At 39.3% G+C, this 18,909-nt stretch overlaps 2 protein-coding genes across 4 annotated transcripts in view; both read left to right on the top strand.

Moving 5' to 3' along the window:
• The window catches only part of LOC122762203 (potassium voltage-gated channel subfamily H member 8-like), a 35,181-nt gene extending 31,362 nt beyond the window's left edge, over positions 1-3,819 (top strand). For 2 of the 3 annotated variants that reach the window (XM_044017422.1, XM_044017414.1), the window contains 4 exons: positions 623-882; positions 2,619-2,728; positions 2,832-2,884; positions 2,975-3,819. In XM_044017422.1, the coding sequence (XP_043873357.1) occupies positions 623-882; positions 2,619-2,728; positions 2,832-2,884; positions 2,975-3,628 (1,077 nt within the window). In that variant the 3' untranslated portion in view covers positions 3,629-3,819. Of the gene's footprint in view, positions 1-622; positions 883-2,618; positions 2,729-2,831; positions 2,885-2,974 lie in introns of those variants that run through there. The other variant, XM_044017446.1, reaches the window with a different exon arrangement.
• Positions 3,820-4,489: 670 nt separating this feature from the next.
• The window catches only part of LOC122784677 (DNA-binding protein SATB2-like), a 30,791-nt gene continuing 16,371 nt past the window's right edge, over positions 4,490-18,909 (top strand). The window contains exons 1-4 of the mRNA XM_044049988.1: positions 4,490-4,509; positions 7,605-7,824; positions 13,833-14,087; positions 16,889-17,074. Coding sequence (XP_043905923.1) covers positions 13,880-14,087; positions 16,889-17,074 — 394 coding nt within the window. The 5' untranslated portion in view covers positions 4,490-4,509; positions 7,605-7,824; positions 13,833-13,879. The remainder of the gene's footprint in view (positions 4,510-7,604; positions 7,825-13,832; positions 14,088-16,888; positions 17,075-18,909) is intronic.

The following is an 18,909-nucleotide window of genomic DNA, read 5'->3' as shown; positions in this document are numbered from 1 at the left end:
GGAACAAATAAGTATTAATTCAAGGTGAACAACTGTTTTCAAATTCATATGGTAATTTCAGACAATCATTTTCATCTACAAGGTTGTTTCCTGTCTCTATAATGTCTCTTTAAGGTTCTTTCCTGTATCTTTGATGTTTTTCCTCTCTCTTTGACGTTCTTTCCTGTCTTTTTTAAGTTCTCTTTAAGGTTCCTCCTGTCTCTGTAAAGTTATTTCCCTGTCTCTTTAAGGTTTTTCCTGTCTCTAAGGTTCTTTAAGGATCTTTCCTGTTTCTTTAAGGTTCTTTCCTGTCTCTTTAAGGTTATTTCCTGTCTCTTTAAGGATCTTTCCTGTTTCTTTAAGGTTCTTTCCTGTCTCTTTAATGTTCTTTCCTGTCTCTTTGAGGTTCTTTCCTGTTTCTTTAAGGTTCTTTCCTGTCTCTTTAAGGTTCTTTCCTGTCTCTTTGAGGTTCTTTCCTGTTTCTTTAAGGTTCTTTCCTGGCTCTTTAAGGTTCTTTCCTGTCTCTTTGAGGTTCTTTCCTGATTCTTTAAGGTTCTTTCCTCTTTCTTTAAGGTTTATTCCTGTCTGTTTGAGGTTTTTTTCTGTCTCTTTGAATTTTGCTGCCATTATCTTGACAATTCAGACCGACTGTGAGAGAAACGGAGGAATCGTGAAGAAGCTTCCCTCTATCAAGGAGGACGAGGAAGGCCCCGGGTCAGAGTCGGAACGCTCATCTCTCCCGAAGATTCCTGCTCTTGGAAAGCTTGGCCGTGGCCTGTGCTCCCCCCTGCGCTCCCCCCTGCTGTCAAGACCCTTCAGAACAGCGAGTGTTCACCCTCGGCCCACCAGCCTGCAGATTCCTGTGATGAGCTTCAGCTGCCTGCAGTCAGACCTTAGCCCACGGTAGGAAAACACTCACTGAGGCACTGACTGTGTTAATCCGGTGGCTGAAAGTAATCCTCCTCTGTGGGAATTTGAACTTGAATCTGTCATGGCATGTTCAAACCATCTAGAGGCTCATTTGCATGAAGCCTCTGGAGACGAGGCAGCAGACGCTTGGACAGAGAAATGACTCTAGTTCTGGCACAGATGCACACAAGCAGTCAATTTATTATTATTTTTTTAAAAAAGCACCAGGTTCAGTTTTTTTGGGATTGTGTTTGCATTTTATTTCCAAAAAATAAATGTCAGGCTTGGGAGTGAGTATGTTTGTCTTATATTTTGCTGTCACTTCGTTTCTGTGCAAATTTCTATTTTTATCACTTGTTATTGCAGTTTGCTGTTTGCTGTTGTGTTTTTATGTCCCATCTTATCTTATCTCATTTCATCTCATCTTATCTTACCATGTCTCATTTTACCTCATCTAATCTTGCCTCCTCTCATCGCTCATCTTATCTTGTATAATCTCACTTTACCTTATGTCATATTGTCTCATCTAATCTCTTATGTATTCTTATCTAATCCCATCTCGCCTTATCCCACATAATGTCATCTTATTTCATCTCATCTTATCTTGTCTCATCTTGTCTCATCTTGTCTCTTATCACTTCTCATCTTACCTTGTCTCATTGCTTACCTTTTCTGGTCTCATGTTATCTTATCTCATCTCATTCTATCTCATTTCATCTCATTTTACCTTATGTCATATTGTCTTGTCTCATCCCACCTTAGCTTGTCCCATATCATCTTACCTTATTTCATCTCATCTTATCTTACCTTGTCTCATCTCTTATCTCATATCTCATATTGTCTTATCTCATTTCATCTCATCTTGTTTAATTGCACCTTATCTTACCTCCTCATCTCTTGTCTCGTCTCATCCTATCTCATCTTACATTTGTGTCATATTGTCTCGTCTCATCTCTAATATTACCTTATCTCATCCCATCTCATCTTATGCCAATTTATCTCACCTTATTTTCTTATCTCATCTCATGTCATCTGATCTTTTCACCTCACAAGATTATTCATGATAAGTCCCACATTGGGGACATTTGCTTTGTGTTACAGCAGTGGACATTAAGTATTAACATGTTAAACATTAGAGCTCCGGACCTTACGTGACTTGGTCCCTGTGAACTGTCACGTTGATGCGGCAAAAAAGAATGGGACTAGTAATGTCCCTGCGTGTGGGGACAGTGAGGATGAATCATAAATCTACTCTTTAGTAACAACTTCACCTGTCAGTGATGGTGCAGTGAAAATGAAGCTGCGTTTTTTTGGTTGGTTAGTTGGCTGGTGATTTGTATGCAGGTGTGTGCATCATCACCTGCTCACACTGAGCACGACCTCTGACCCGCTCACCGACATCAGCTGGGGAACATTTCCATCAGTGCTCCCTCTGTCCTCTTTACGTGCAGTTGTGATTTTGAATTTGACAGTTCAATTAACATTTTAGAGTTTATAGAGAGCAGAGAGGCCTAAGATCAGCACTGTCCTTTTTTTTTAAAGATCACATCAAACACTAGGCTTCAATCACATTTGACACACATTTGTCAAAAAAAGTCTATATTTTTGCTAAATTGTGGACTTCGCAGATAGATAATATTTTTTATAATATATCTATTATATATTTTATCTTGTTCAGTGCCTCAGTTTTTTCTTGTCCCATGGTAAAACGACGCTTCCTCTGTCCTCAGGTTTGTCGACGGGATTGAGACAGAAAGCCACAGAGCCGCCGCTCAGAAGTTTGATTTTTCCTCCAGTGCAACTCACAGTTTCTTACCGAGCCCTGAATCGGCTCCCTCAGGTTACCTACACATAAATACACAAAAGCAAATACTGTATATTATTAATTTCATTGCCGTTTGAAGCCATTTTCTCACTCTAGGTGTGTATGTTTGTGTCCACAGAGGCTCATGAAGATGCAGACACTATGCAGACTGTTACAAAACTAAAGCATGAGGTGAGGCTGCCGATAAAGGTGATCCTGTTCATCATTCATCATCAAATATTTTTTAAAGAATAGTATTGAGTCTTTCCTCTGACTTTTCAGATGAGCGTCCTCTCCCGTCAGGTAGCTGCTGTGAGCCACGAGCTACAGGAAGTGACACGTCTCCTCAAACCTCTCCTCCACGTCCCTGCCGTGCTGCTGACACCCGGCGCTGTGACTCCGCCTCCCAGCGCGTCGTCACACGGCTGCTCCCCAGCCCCGCCTCTTTTGACCCAAAGTGCACCTGCGGACTCTTCAGATGATGGGAAGGCCCCGCCCATCCTTGGACCCGAGTCGTCCTCTCCGCAGCTCAGTGTGAACTTGTTATGTGGAGAGCTCGATCCACGTCTGTGTTCACCCTCGCAGACCAGCACGACCCCGCGGGTCTCCCATTCCTCAGCTCCCCCATCACTCCACAGCTCCCCCCATGAGCACACACTTGTGCCACCTCCCTTCTCATCCTCCTCTAACCCTTCTCTTCTTCCGTTAAGCCACCCATCTCCCATCACTCCCCTCTTCGCTGACCTGTCAGGACCTCATCTCCAGCTACTGTCCCAGTCCGAGTCTCAGCCCCGTTCCCGGTTCATGTCTCAGTATAATGCCACTTCCCGACCCGAGCCTCACCTCCACGCCTCTGGCATGACATCACAACCTCGGGAGTGGGCGGAGCACAGCGTGCAGCTCAGCTTTGTCGACGAAGGACGACCATCGGTGTGAGCCGAGAAGAGCGGAGCGTGGACACTAACACTGGACGGACAGATGGGGGCAGCATGTCGCACAGTTACTGCATGACGAAACATTTTTTTCCGCAACTCTGCCATGTAAATACATTGATTTAAAAAGATTATAAGCTATGATTATGAGCACCAGGTGTAAGCAGAACTGATAATAAAAGAGTTTGTTTTGCAGTTTCATTTGGATGAGTTTGACACAGTAAACTCCGGTAGCTGACGTCACACAACCAAAGTAACACTGTTCCCCTCTGTAGACATATATCCATCCGTTCATCTCCTACTGCTTTATTCTCCACATGAAGGTCGCAGGGGGAGCTGTGTCAATCTCAGCTGACATAGGGCGATAGGCGAGGTAAGCCCTGGACAGTTCACCAGTCCATCACAGGGCCACGTAGAGAGACAAACAACCATTCACTCTCACCTATGGTCAATTTAGGGTTTCCAATTGACCTAATCCCCATACTGCATGTTTTTGGACTGTGGTAGGAAGCTGGTGAGCCTGGAGAAAACCCACACACACACAGGGAGAACATGCAAACTCCATGCAGAAAGGCCCTTGTTCCAACCGGTTTGTGAACCCAAGTCTTCTTGTTGCAAAGGCAGGAGTGCTCGCCACCATCTCTTCATCGGCTGTTGTCATCATAAATGTGAAGATGGTGGATATTGGATGTTGTGCCAAAAAACAGTGGTAACATTGTCATTTACACTACACTGCCTGTTACTAATGCAAACGTCATGCTATAACACAACTCTTACCCTTCCAGATTGCATCCTTTTGTTTCCCTCCAGGCTCTTGTAAACTTTCAGTGACTCCCTGGAGTAATATGAATGGAAGTCAATGAGGAAGATGTCAGGATACTGCAGGTAATGTCCTCCCCACCTCTTTACAAACTCATAGAAAAACATACTGGGGGCATAATAAAGATCAGATATGTTGGTCAATCTTTGTGGATTTAAAGTGCACATTGAATTCTGACAGGCTGAATCTGTCATCAGCCGGTCCCATTCATTTTTGCTGTGTCTTAGGCAGCCAACATGGTGCTTCATAGAGTCACGTGACATCTGGATCTTTATTGGAGTCATTTTTTGCTGCATCATTTTGCCAATGAGCATCTCCCATATCAAATGTCAGTTTCCTTCACTAGTTTTGGTCTTTCTTTTCTTGTTTGGTCACACAATTTTACCATTTCTTAATCGTCACTACTTTTTATCAACTTGAGGCACTTTTGTTGAACTAGTTTTAACTAACTAGTGATACCAAATGACACATTAATAGCACCACAGGCCTAACCAGTCAACTAGTTAGACTAGTCAAACTAGTGGAATGAACTCGGTTTCCACAAGCTGCAAGTCTTTCGCTGAAGTTGCTCTAAATCCCCACTAGATGCTGCTGTCCCCCAGTCAATCATTTATTTCAGTAATTTGGTATAATCCAATTATTTCTTTATCCACACAGTGAAGCAGCTTATTGAGTCGAACAGTTACCACAACACCATTTATCATTTGATAATAATTCTTTTAAGAAGTCAATCAAAACATTCCTGTGTTGAAATGAATGCTTTTGTGTTGACATACAGGACATACAACTTACAACATGTGTGATTTGTGTGTGTGTGTGTACATGACTTGCATGTGATTACATTAGGTACCACAGGGGGGCAGCATTTCCACACTGAAAAGAAACAAGCTCAACTTCCCGCTGCTCGTGTAGGTCCAGATTTTTATTACAGTTTGAAGTGAAATGTCAGAACAAAGCAGGATATCTTTAATTTATATAATATATATTATTATTAACTTTAATTTAAGTGATTTTTAAGTAAAACATTTTCATGGTTGCAGCAGAATGTGCAACAAAAGTATCAGTGGGTGGAGTTTGGTGGAAACACATACACAAATATACCTCTTATTCATGGTGAACAACTTGTGGTGAGCTGTCAGAGATACTTAAGATGAAGGATGTGTAGGGCATCAGTGTTGGCAGTGCATGCACACACACACACAGGTTTGCACAGCTATACTTCTCAGCACACTGTACTGACTTCCATTCCTTTGGACAGCCTGAACAAAACCGTATCCCTAAAATTAACCATAACCAGTTAATTTCTAACCTCAACCTTAACCTAACAACAATTCATATCTCAAAGCTCTAAACTTCACCAGTTTCTCAGAAATGACAAGGGCAGTGTTTATGCAGGGAAAAGGTCCTAAAGAGGTGATAAATACAAGAACACACACACAGAGCCCAAAGAGGAGCGACAGGACAAGAGGGCAGACAGCCTTAGTGGTAATGATAGGTGACTACGCTTCCATCTAGAATAAATCAAGGAACACTGACCACTGCTGGTCAAATCCAGACCAACTGTTTGAACAGACACATAAATAAACCTGAAAGTGATGGATGGGCAGAATTTTTTGACATGTGATAAATTCCCTCCAAAGCTTTGCTTTGCTTTTATTTTTACAAAAAGTATGAAGTGAACATGTTTATCTACTATGGCCCTAATCATAATAACAATAATAATAATAATAATAATAATTATAATAATATTTACATATAATATAAACACTTGATGATGATGATAACAACAAAGATAGGGACAGTGAATGAGAGACAGTGCAAGTGAGAGGTGGAACTGTGACATCATCGTTTTCCCAAAGTAGCACATGAAAACGCAAGGGTGGCGTTTTGAGATTTAAAAAAAATTGGGGGGCAGAGTCATCACAGCATGGCTGCATGAAATTGCTGTAACTTCGTTTTATACGTGACACAGGCAAACTAATGACTAGTGACTTGTAAAGCAGTTGTTTTCAGTGTAACTGAATCATTAGAATTAGTTCATAAAGAGATTTGTTCAGTACTCCGTGTGACACTGAAATACAGTGGCAGGGCTGTTATATATAAATACACCAGACTCCTTTGTTAAATCTGTTTTTTTTACACATTTCTGTGCTAAATGCTAGGGATTTTTAAGTCTTTTTAACTGTTCTGCATTGTTTGGCTTGATTCTTGAGTCAGATGTCGCGCTCAATCAGTGGCCCGGCAGGCTGACGACGTCACATTTTAGTATTGGCTCAGCTCGCTTGGAACCTAGCCAGAGCAGGTACTAAAAAAAGTACCAGGTACTTTAGGTAATGGAAAAGTAAAATAACCACGCTGAGTCGAGTCGTGCCGGGACCATGTATTGGGAAAGCGCCACTAGAAGCAAAGTTGTAGCTCTGGGAGGGGATGTGCCATTTCCAGCGTGCCACTCTCAGTAGCTGGCCAATCACAAGAGAGTCTGTGTTCTGGGGGTGTGGTTTTAGCTCTGAAACCACTCAGCTGACAGAGACAGGCAGAGAGGAGAAGTAAACTGGCTCATTCTTTAGAAACTATGAAACTTGTTTTTGTTTTTGTTTTTTAACCATAAAAACAAGCTAATGTTTAAGTAGACCTCCCTAACTCACATATGTAGTTTGAAAAGGGTCATTCAACCTCACCTTTAATTTAAGTTGTTATCACCACTGGGTGGCATCATAGACAAGTACTGTATATGAGCACTAGATATGATGTGTATCTTATATCTTGTGCTCTCTTTACACTTTCTATCATGAGTTATGTTTCTATATTTTTGACACATATTGAATATTGCTCCGCATTTTCCAACTCTTTACACTTTTTTCCCACTTTTCTTTGCTGCCACAGCATCTGGGGAGTGAATTAATGAATATTATGATCACATTAATTTTCACTTTGTCTCCAGGGCCATTTTTTATACCCATTTAATTCTACAAATAAAGACTACTTTGTATTTTTTTGCCTCATATCAGTGTACATTAGAGATTATTGTATGAATAAATTAAACTTTTTTGTCATGTTTCCCTCCCTCCCTCCCTCCCTCCCTCCCTCTCTCTCTCTCTCTATCTCTCCTTCTCTTCTCTCTTCTCCTTCTCTCTCTCTGTCCATGTGTCATTTTACACAGCAGGCAGCAGCAGTCTCTCCTCATTCCTCCTTGTCTTTACATCTCCTCGCCTCCACTCCTAATCTGCTCTGTATTTTTTCCTCTTTCCTTCCCCTTTTTCATCTCTCTTTTTTTTAAATAAGGAAACATTGGAGAAATCCATATTCTCTCAGGCTGGATTCACTCGTTTGCACCAGTGGATGGACTTTATTCCCCAGCAAGAACAGTGACATCTTGAAAAGTGAGTGAGCATTTTACTGGAAGAAAGTTCTTACACCTCCCGGTGTGTGGGATGAAAACTTTATGGCAGCTTTGGGGTTGTGTCATTTATGACTAATTTAATGTGAAAATGCATAGTAGAATGTAATTAAATGTCATTCGTAAACATAGACATAGCTTTACTACACTTGTCGACGAAGGACAACCATCGGTTGCTCTGGTCACAATTTATGTTATGATTTGGGACACAATAGTTTGCCATGGGGGTCCCCACATAGACAGTTTGGGAAACACTGGTTTAAAGTGTCATATAAAGAATTGAAATGGTTTGTTTAAGTTTCAACAAAACATAACCATGTAACCATTTATAAAATAGGCAAGTTCTTTCACCTGCACTTGATGTAAAGTATTTAATTTGAGCTAATTGTGGTCAATTAATATAAACTTTAAATTAAGTGTGTTGTAGATTACTTAGAACACATGTCTGTTTGTAGATCCATATTGTAGATTTTATTATTAAATTGACCTTCTCTAAACTTGCCACACAAATAGTTTCAAACAGTGTTGTGGTTGGTATCATACACCTAATTTTCTAAATATAGCTTTCATATTTTGTGATGGAAATTTCAGTGATATTCAGCCAACTGTGCATTATTTTTCTTATTGCCAAATACAGACATATAACTTGAAAAATAATTATCATTTAAACAATATTAATTTGTTAATTTACTTTTAATGCCTTTGGGTTTTTGTTTTTTTTACTGTCACCACTTTGTGTGTTGTCAATGCGAGAGCTAACCTCAGAGAGCAACAACAAACTAAAGCTAATGCTAAATTTAAACATGATTACATTTACTTTAAGATTTTGGCTTCTACTGTAAATACTTCTTTGTCACTTGTACAAGTGCTAACGTCAGGGAGAAACTAAATCTAAGCTAAATGTACCTAAACATTTGACAAATAATGAATGGAGTTTGGTGCTAGGCTAGCTCCAAACTCCCATTAAAAATAAATAGTGTGTTGTTGAAACATCAGGCACATTTAATAAGCCGAGGTTCTGTTGGTTAAACACAGCTGCAGCTAATACAATTCGGATTTACTGAACCACTGAGCGTTAACAATAGGGACCATTTCGATAGCGCTTCGTTTGGCTCACCCGAATCTAACCGAGCCATTATTAGCCTAATTATGATATCAGCTGCACCTGTGTTTGCTCTGCTGTCACAATCAGCCTCTAATAGCCGTTGCTGCTGCTGCCGCTCTCGCTACCGCAGGGAGTCCAGCTGTGAAAGTCGAAAATTTCACCACAATGAAGTAAGTATTAACCTTAACATGACAGCCGAATTCACTATAACATTCTGGAAATTGTATTAGTAGCACTAATGTTTGTATATCAACGGCGAAGACTAAATGATGAACAAATATGAATACATTTCAGGGGGGCTGCTCCAGGTCTCTGTAGAATTAAGTGAAAAGCAGTCTGATGCTGCATCATTTAAGTTGTTTAAAATATAGATTATACATAATATAACGTTATAATTGAGCATTTCAGGAACAAAATATGATATAATAACATTGTGTAAAAATTATTTAATTGAGTTTAAGGTCGATTAGATGTGCTGTAGCCAATTTAAGTTGAGAATGTTGATAAATATTGATATTATTGATTGAATGTTAGCATTTTCTTATTAGATAATGGAGGGGAAACACATTAAATCCTTACATTTTCTCAGAGGTGTATGTGAATGCATCGGGTTTTCTCATCCATTGATGACAACGTATAGGACTAATTCACAATGAGGTGTGAACATCAAATTTGTGACCTGAAGCTTTTACTGACCTTTGCTCTTTGTGGGGTTTATGTGGCATTAAATATCTCTATATTATAAAACATAGGCAGTAATGTGATAAACACGTGGGCCTTTAATTGATGCAGTTTGGTCTGAAAATTTGACAAGACTGCGATTTCTGTTAAACCCACTGGATCCAGTGTCCTAATATTCCCTGTGATGACCTGGAACCTCTCAAGGACACTCAGGTGTCATAAAAGCCCACACAGAGAATCCACACTTAAACCTAATTACAGCTAAATACTTCAAGAGACCCTGTAAATTAGACCCTGCCTAAATGAATCTGCGATTTTGTAGCCAGCTGAAGTCGTGTGTCTCGATGTGATTTGTCAGTCGCAGGCTACCGAGACTGCAACTGTACATTTGGCCTCCATGTGTGCTGCTAAAGTGAACAGGAGTGTGTGGTCTCATGGCTGTGTGCCCCTGAATGTGTTGCTTGAAGTGGTTATGTGTGTGTGAGTAACAGATGCTTTAAAAGCAGTTATAAACAGAGGACAGTGTATATATATTTACTGAATTAATAATATGAATATGCTAAAATTAAGTGGTTTTATTCAACAGAAACCATTTTGCCTATTAATATGAGATATTTTGAAAGAAATTTAATTATTTTCTGGCATTTTATTTCTAAAACAATTAAAAATGAGCTCAGTTTTTGGGGAAAATATTTGTTTGATGCCGAAAATAATCCCCCAGGGGTGACATTTACTTACTAGTAAAATTTTCCAGCTGTTGTGTTTTGTAAGTTTGTCTTGCACAGATTTCTCTCAAATGCCAAAACTATCGTTTTTTTTCTCTCTCCCCTGCTGCACATTTTCTGCCTCCTCATTAACGACTTAAATATTGCTCTGGTTTAGAGAAGAAATTACGATGGCCCAGATATTCCAAATATGCGTTTATTAAAAGCAGAGCGAGCACATGAGCACGCTTTTAACTTTTTAAGACATTTTAATCAAATCGTTACACACTTTGATTCTTTTTCTCTCAGCTGCTCATGATTCAGCGTGTGTATACATATGAAAACAGCATTCACTTCATTTGCACTGTAACCTTGTTTACTGTTGTCGATTTGACTCGGGGAATAGAGCGATAACTTTTTCGCTTTCCCCCTCCCGGGGTTGAAATGAAGTCCCAGCAGGAGGAAAAAAGAGGAAACACTTCAGAGGTTTGTGGTTTCTGTGGACTGGAGAATGAATGCTCAGTCATGATTAAATCCTTTAATAGAGTGATGGGGGAAATTGGGAAAGACAGTGTGGGACAGACAGCTGCGTCCAGGGATGGCAATGAGCAGCGGTGGTTTTTAAACGGATCGCTATAGAAAACATTAAATTCAGTGGACATACTGTCTCAGGGGGGTTTTTGGAGTTGCAGAAGCTGCAAAATCCTCAGTTTATACACAATATTGAACTTTTTACCCATATATCAGGAGTGCTTGGACTGATAACCAATAATTTTTTGATACCAATATCACAAAGTCTTAAGTTGTTAACAACATATTTGTGCTCACCATTTCCAGCTATTTCAAAAGACATAATTCTCCTGTGTAACAGGTCTCCGCTAAAATGATGTTGGTGATTTTTAATGCTGTTGGTGATCAGGTCATTCCTAAATATCTATGTTTTTCCCCTGCGCCCAACTGAAGTCTCTCTTCGGTTGTGACATTAACATGTTTTTCATACTCATGTCGCAGCAGCGAGTGATATTTTCTTCATTGTGCAAAATATATAAACCTAAAACAAAATAATAGCTGTAGAGGGTGCCAGCATAGACGTCATGGAGGTAGCAGCTTATTCAGCCTACTGTTTTAGTCATCAGTCCTATCGGAGGATTTTGGCTTGTTTGCCGATATCCAATAATACATTTTAAAGTCAGTATCGGCCGATATCATACCGACAAGACTTTGTTATGCTTTGCTCGCACCTTGGTTTTTAACTGACTCTTATCAGCTCAGGTTTAGATTAAGGTGTCGTCAGGTCGAGCTCATGTCTGAAACTGACATTAATTTTAGACATAGCAACAGGTTCATTCCATGTGAGGTAAGGTTGTAGGACTGCGAATCACAGGGTTGCTCATTTTTTAGGAGACAATCTGTGAGACATGTACAATAAACAAATGACAGTATTAGGATACAGTGATTTTGAGATGATAAATAAGTTGTAGTACAAGGAAAGGTTTTCACTTGCCTTAAAATCAACTTTTTAACAGAACTTTCCCATCCAACTTGAAATTTTAATCAGTTTTGCCAAATATCTGTTAAAATGACTCCCAATGATATCTGGTTTTACAGATATGTCTGTGAATTAGTCGTTACATTTTGCCCAAAAATTTGCTCTTGTCACAATTTACATCATGGTTTGTGTCACAATAGATGGCCATCTTTAAAAAGTGGCTCCCCACATAGAAGGTTTGGGAAACACTGGTTTAATGTGTCATATTAAGAATTGCTAAACTTAGTCTATATGTGTTGTAGAAAGACTCCAGCATCTCCTGGCATCTGTGTAAAAATCCTTATATGCGTTGGAAATTTAGACAGTGGATGACTGACAGCTTATCTAAGTTTTAAATTTCAGGTTTAGCTACACTTAAAGAGAGAAATTGTGAAATTGCGTTGGACAGCATTTCTTTTGTCTTTTAATTGGCAGCACTTAATTTTGCATGTGTGTTTTTTATGGTAATCATGCGTCGCTTTTTGGGCTCAAATTGGTGCTCAGCGTCTTTACAGTCAAAGCAGTGGAAACCACAGTTTGTGCGAGGAGGTAAAACAAAGCACAAGCAGTAGATGTTTGCTGTGCGTGACGCTGCACATTCTGCATTTGAATGCAAAACAAATGTCGTCTTAAACTTCTCTGACAGCACAACAAAGCAACGAGACGGTTTTATAGTTTTCAACAATACAAAAGCGGAATTACATCTTGTTTTTATTTGATTAATAGCAAAAGTTTTGTCAGTTTTGGTGTTGTATCCCATCATGTCACACAATGTGATGACATTTTGGGTATTGTTAAAGTCAAAGCTCAACTTGTATGCAGTGTTTTTTGCTTACATTCACACATCAAAGAAGGAAAAAAAAATGTTTATTTCTCTGCTACAAAGCAAATTCTGCTGCAATAAGTTCAGTCATTTCCTAATTACCATGTTTGGATATATAATAATAATCGTCGTACACAATCGGTTTACAATAAGTCTTGATTCTATGTCATTTTCCAAACATCTTTGCCCTCCACACCTTCACGTCAGGTTGTGATTTTTTTGTTCCTGCGTGTAAACTCAGGACAATAAACTGGTCTGTGTTTAGTCTGCGAGTTGAACGCCACTGGCTGTCGACTTGTGATGTGTACCAGATGATCGTGACTGTCCCCGTCTGTTGTGGTCGTTGCTCTGTCTCTTTCAGGAGGAACCAGATGAAAGTGTGTGATGGAAACAGTCTGTCAACAGCGATATCTGATCGATAAAACAGTATGGATTAGTCACTTCTGGGTTTTTCCAGCAGGGAAACACTTATGACATATATTATATGCATAAAACCTTGAATAACAAGCAGTTAAAACACGTTCTTGTCCTGGTGTTTATGTTGGGATTTTGGCATGAAACGTTAAAATCAAATCTCTTGCGGTTTTTGATCTTTTTATTCATATACATTTTATAATAATTTGTTACCATTATTGCCAAAATTAGAAACAAATCCTGCATATTCTACATATACAGAATGAAATAGAAATGTAATTGTGTTGGAATATAAAATGTGTTTGAATTAATGCTTTTTCTTTATTCTAATTTTAAGCTTTTTCTCTTAATGTGTGTGAAATTATATGATTGGCCTCATACTCATAAGTATTTACATCTATTTGATTTTATTTCAATAATGTATTGTTAATTACGAAAAACACTCCAATTTAATCAGTTAAAACCACAAGAATATGTTTGAAATGTGGCTATAGCTGTGAATCAACCTTAATTTATTTAGCTGAAAGGTATGAGATGAGTTTTATATGGTTTTAAGTAAATGTGGCTGGTCTAAATTTGACATAAATCTCATCCTGAATGGTTTCATTTGTTGAGTTAATTAGTTTGTTCATGTCATGTTAAAATTGTGACGTTCTATAATCTACACATGTCTGTGAGTGTCCAGATCCCATCAGAGAGTTTTTAACTTGACTTTGAGTGTCTCTTTTCCTTCCAGCACATTCACACACTCTGCTGCCTGCACCTCCTGAAGCATTCGTGGGGATGGATCAGCGAGGAGGTGCAGGAGGAGGGACGGAGAACCCCGTCCTCCAGGTCAGTGCCAGCCCAGAGCGGCAAGAGCGGCAAGACCAGAGCCCCATCTCTGGCGGTGGCCCGCCGCCACCCTGCAAGCTGAGCCGCGCGGAGGTCAACGGCAGCCCGGCAAACCCACAGAGCCGACAGAATGGCACGCCACTGACAACAATGGGAGGTGAGGCGTCAAGACGAGCACACACTCTACATCCTGTTTTTAATCCAGCACAACAGATTTCACACCAGTGAGATATTCAATCAATATTAAATAAATATCTCTGATGTCAATACTGATACTTTTTATTTATAGATGCAGTGTATGTACTGTCATGTAGGGGAGAGCAGTGCGTCATGTGTCATGGGCATTCAAAAACGCTAACACACCTAGAGCGTGTGTTACTTCATTTTTTTTATCAGCCCTTTCCATATGTATCAAATAAAATTGGCAAGTTTTGTCATAATGCGTCTTCATTTTGTGGTCTAAAAATAAATAAATTATTAATTGTGTGTGTGTGTTTAAGGGTTAATATAAATCTGAACATATTTTCATGATCGCTAAATAACCTTTTCACCTGTCTTTTCATTTGTGCATGTTAAAACTTCAGCTGATCCTGTATTAAATAATTAATCTATTCCAATGGGCTGAATATAGTGTTTGAATACAATCTATAAGAATATTGATTAGTCTGCTAAAGTAACAGCAATGACTATGACAATCCACATTATTCCCTTTTGATTGATTCCTCAGAAATGGGCAGGATTTGTCTGGTTCTTTGTGGATTCTCATAGTAATTGCAGCCTTAGAAATTAGAAAACATTGCTCCTCTAGTCTTGATGACCTTTCAGTCATACCCAGTCGCACGCTGCCATCAGGAGCACCTTGGAGGTTAAGTGTCTTGACCGACTAACAGAACCTGGGATCAAACCGATGATCTTCAAGCTGAACGACAACCCACTCTACCACTGAAGAACGTCTACTGTCCTTCTATAAGTCTGAAGTTAAGAGGAACCATGAATGCTTCACAGCCTGGGTTTAGTCTCTTATCAGTTTGCAGGGAAATTAAACATAGAATTTTTTTTTTTGTTGTAATTAACCAGATGCAGAAAGTGTTTTGAGACTCGATTAGTGACGTTGATGATTGAAACTGTGGTTAGGGAGAGGAAAAGGGAGGAGGTCATGATGGTTTCATCATGTTTTCATACACTACACTTTACATTTCACATTGACATAATGTACATTTCTTTTTACATGTGTCATTTTTCTTGAATCTACAGTCAAGTGAATACAGAACATTTTATATATAGGGATGGAGGCTAAGTTAAATATGCATACAGATTACATATTTTGTAATCTGATTATATGGAATCTGTTACTTCCAACCCCTGCACACAGGTAACACAGACTCTGCGCTGGCACCCAGAGTAAAAAACAAACAAACAGGAAACAGTGCTGCACAGGTGCCCATTATTCTCTCATGCAGTTGAAAACATCATCCTGCATCATCACACACACACACACACACACACACACACACACAGTTGCACCTCTCTCCACCCTCTCACTGAGCACTTACTGGCTGATCCTGAGCCTAACACGTCTCTGGTTTGGCTCCAGCTGATCTGTCACTGCCTCATCAGGCGCAGGATTGATGGCGGGTTAACGAGCAGTTCCTGTGGGACGCAGCAGTGGACTGGTTGGGTGTGAATGGGTCCAGGCCTGGAGGAACTCTTGGTACTTTCCCAATGAGTCTGGTCTAGATTCTCTTTGAGGAACCAGCCCCACCACTGGAGTTATGGCATCCCTCCCTCACTCCCTCGCTGCCTCCTTGACTGCAACATGATAAAGACGTTATATCCTGTAACAGCGGTTCTGGATTTGACTCGTATTCCTTGTGGGCTTTAATATGTGGTGAAAATACAAATATGGTTGTACAAACTCACAGCGACTTACAGGCAGCTGCCCAGTTTAACCAGCGGCTTCTACTGAGACCACCAAGCAGCTTCGCTGCCACACAATGTCGTGAAAAATCCCTGGCTTTGTTTGTTTACAACTACACATGTCTATGCAATCCAAGGTTTTTTGGGGCTATTTTGATTTTTGAAACAATAAAACAAGACTCTTAACTAAAGTGCATAAAAAAGGCTTATTCTGAGGCTTTGAAAACAGTAATTTAAAACAATTATACACTCTTACAAATACTTACTTGTAGTATATTATTATACTTACTATTTTTATTATTATATATTATTATTATTACATTACAACCAGGTCTAAGGGAGAACCTGAATAAGGAGACTCCCTCTTCCTATTCAACTCCCAAGAAACGACCAGCAACAAACTAAACAAACCATCTTAAAGGTTTATTAAAAATGTGTGCTGACAGTCTGGCTCAAGGAAGTCTCCTATACCTGGTTGTAACAATTGGGGGCTCGTCCAGGATTTGAACCCAGGACCTCTTGCGCCCAAAGTGAGAATCATCCCCTTTAAAATATTCCATTTATGTCTTGATAATAAACCTGTTAACAATTTATTTTGATAGTCCATTGTTGACTCTCTATTTATTTATTTATTTATTTATTTATATATACCTTTCTCAACTATAGGATACTTTTTGTTTGCATTTGAATATATCGATACAATCCAAGGTTTCTGGGGCATTCAGCTTGTATCCCCAGTGTGTTGAATAAGTATACAGTACATTATATGAGAAAGACCAAAACAATCTCCAAACACAAGAGGCAGATGACGAGAATAAGCGAATGCAAGCGCATGAGAGGTGGTACTGTACATCGTTTCTACAATGTGAATAAGTGTTTCCATTGCTCCCAATGTGCCGTTTCGGTGTGGATAAAATGCCGAAACGATTTTAAAAAAAATAACTTTAGTTGATTCACCTAGATCCTTTTCTGTGTGGTACAGCAGAGAGTCCTCATTCTTCTGCTCCTCTAAAGTCTCTGTGAATCCGTGTCGTCCTCCAGGTTTGATGATCCCGGTCTACTGTGTGGTGGAGCACAGTGACGCCGGAGCCACGGGGAACTTTGACGGACACGGCGACTGTCACGCCGAGTTTGTGTTGGTGCGCAGGGACGTCCTCTTCACTCAGCTGGTGGAGACGGTGCTGGTCGCTCTCGGGTACTCGCATAGCTTGGCTGTACAGGCACACGGTGAGCATCATGTTTTATAATCCAGTGTTTCCCTAAATTTATATATGGGAATTTAAAAAATGGCTAACTATCGTGACAATATAATTCATGACAAGAGCCACATCTGCGACACCTCATCAACTAAAACGTCATTTTATGAATGCCATTTAAAAGAAATACACAATTCTGCACCCAAAATAAATGTCCTGTGACCCATCTGTGGGCAGCGACCCAGTGTTTAAGAACCATTGCTATAATCCATAACAACCATGCATTTGTGATATGAGTGTTTTGGATATTAATTCAAGCTCCTGACAGTTTTTATACTTGCACACTGACAACGTGTAATCCTGACTTGACAATTGTAAGGTTCCACCTCAGTGTGAAGCTCTGCATCTCCTCTTTAATCGTTTACTCAAACTCAAATAAACTGGGGGCCACTGAGGAGGGGGCTGGTCAAGTGGAAAAAAGGGGTGGATGATATGAGCTTAAAATTATATCTCAATATTCCATCATACGTAACAAAATTGGTGACGATATTTCACAGTGTCAAAATAAAAGTGTCTGAATCAAAGTTGAGTTTGAAACCTCTGGTTTCCTGCAGTAAAAATGATCTTTTTACAAAACTATCAGAATGGAAAGAAGGGGAAAAAGACTAGATACTGTACAAGGTAATCCTAATTTCAAATCAATCAATCCCTCCACAAACACAGTGTATAAAAAACTTCATATCAAAATTAAATAATTCCGTAAAAACACCTTTTTTTTTTTGGTGTGAATATCACCTTTACAGTAGTTTAGAATATGTACTTAAAAAGGCATATTGTTGCTCTGTCTTCACGTTATTTTATGGTCATTTTGTTACTCGACGTTCACAGTGATGTTGCGAATTGACCATTTAAGGATGTACATGAGACCAAAAGCAAACTAAATTTTTGTGTACTAATTGTATATATACACAAGCTGCAAATAACATAAATTTAATCATTCAAAAATATCGTATTTCATTTGTTTGAAAACACACTTTTTGGTATTTTTCAGAATTTTGTTTGCACTGACTTTTTTGCGTTCCCTCACGTTGCGCTGTGTTTTTTTTGTTCGCGATTCTGACCATGGGTGGCACTTGGGGAGCTTCCTGCTGATTGGCTAAGTAGTCATGGTCCATCTGGAATTTGTTCCCTAAGTTTTCCCCGTCGGTATCGTCGTAGTCCCAGACGGACAGCGACTCCAAGCCTGTGACTACTTACCATACAATATTTTTGAGTGATTAAAACGATTTTTTTATTTGCAATTTGTGTATTTTGATTTTGTGGTTTGTATTTCTTTGCTCAATTCATAAAGTGTTTGCTTCTTAAAAAGTGCTGTTATAAATATTGACACAAATCTAATTCCATATGGAAACCTCATGTTTGGATAATGTGAATATACACATAATATTTCATGTCAACTTTTGAGGATCCTTGCTCTGTTTTCACATAATTTCCAAGTGTTTTCAAATATTCAGATATTTCTGGCAACAAGATGACTTAAAAACTCCAGTAACATCCCATAATTAACGTTCTCGTTAATGATGAGTCAATATTTTAAATGTTCCGGTAATGATGAGTCAATATTTTAAATGTTTTCTGTAATGATGAGCTTCAGTAACATCTCATCATTACCGAGAGCGTTTACAATATTGACTCATCAGCCTCTGTAGTGCATGTTGCTTCACTTTGCTGTTATTACATGCCAATGGGAAACATTGCTTTGTTTGATTATTTATGAGTAATTAATTATGTCCAGCAGCAGCAGCAGCAGTAACTGCTTTTCCAAATGGGTGGGGGTTACTACTTATTTATTAATTTTTTTTAGAG

The sequence above is a fragment of the Solea senegalensis genome, linkage group LG2, assembly GCF_019176455.1.
Source record: "Solea senegalensis isolate Sse05_10M linkage group LG2, IFAPA_SoseM_1, whole genome shotgun sequence".
Taxonomy (NCBI): Eukaryota; Metazoa; Chordata; class Actinopteri; order Pleuronectiformes; family Soleidae; genus Solea; species Solea senegalensis.
Note: the sequence above shows the minus strand (reverse complement) of the source record. Positions and strands in the feature narration are given on the sequence as shown.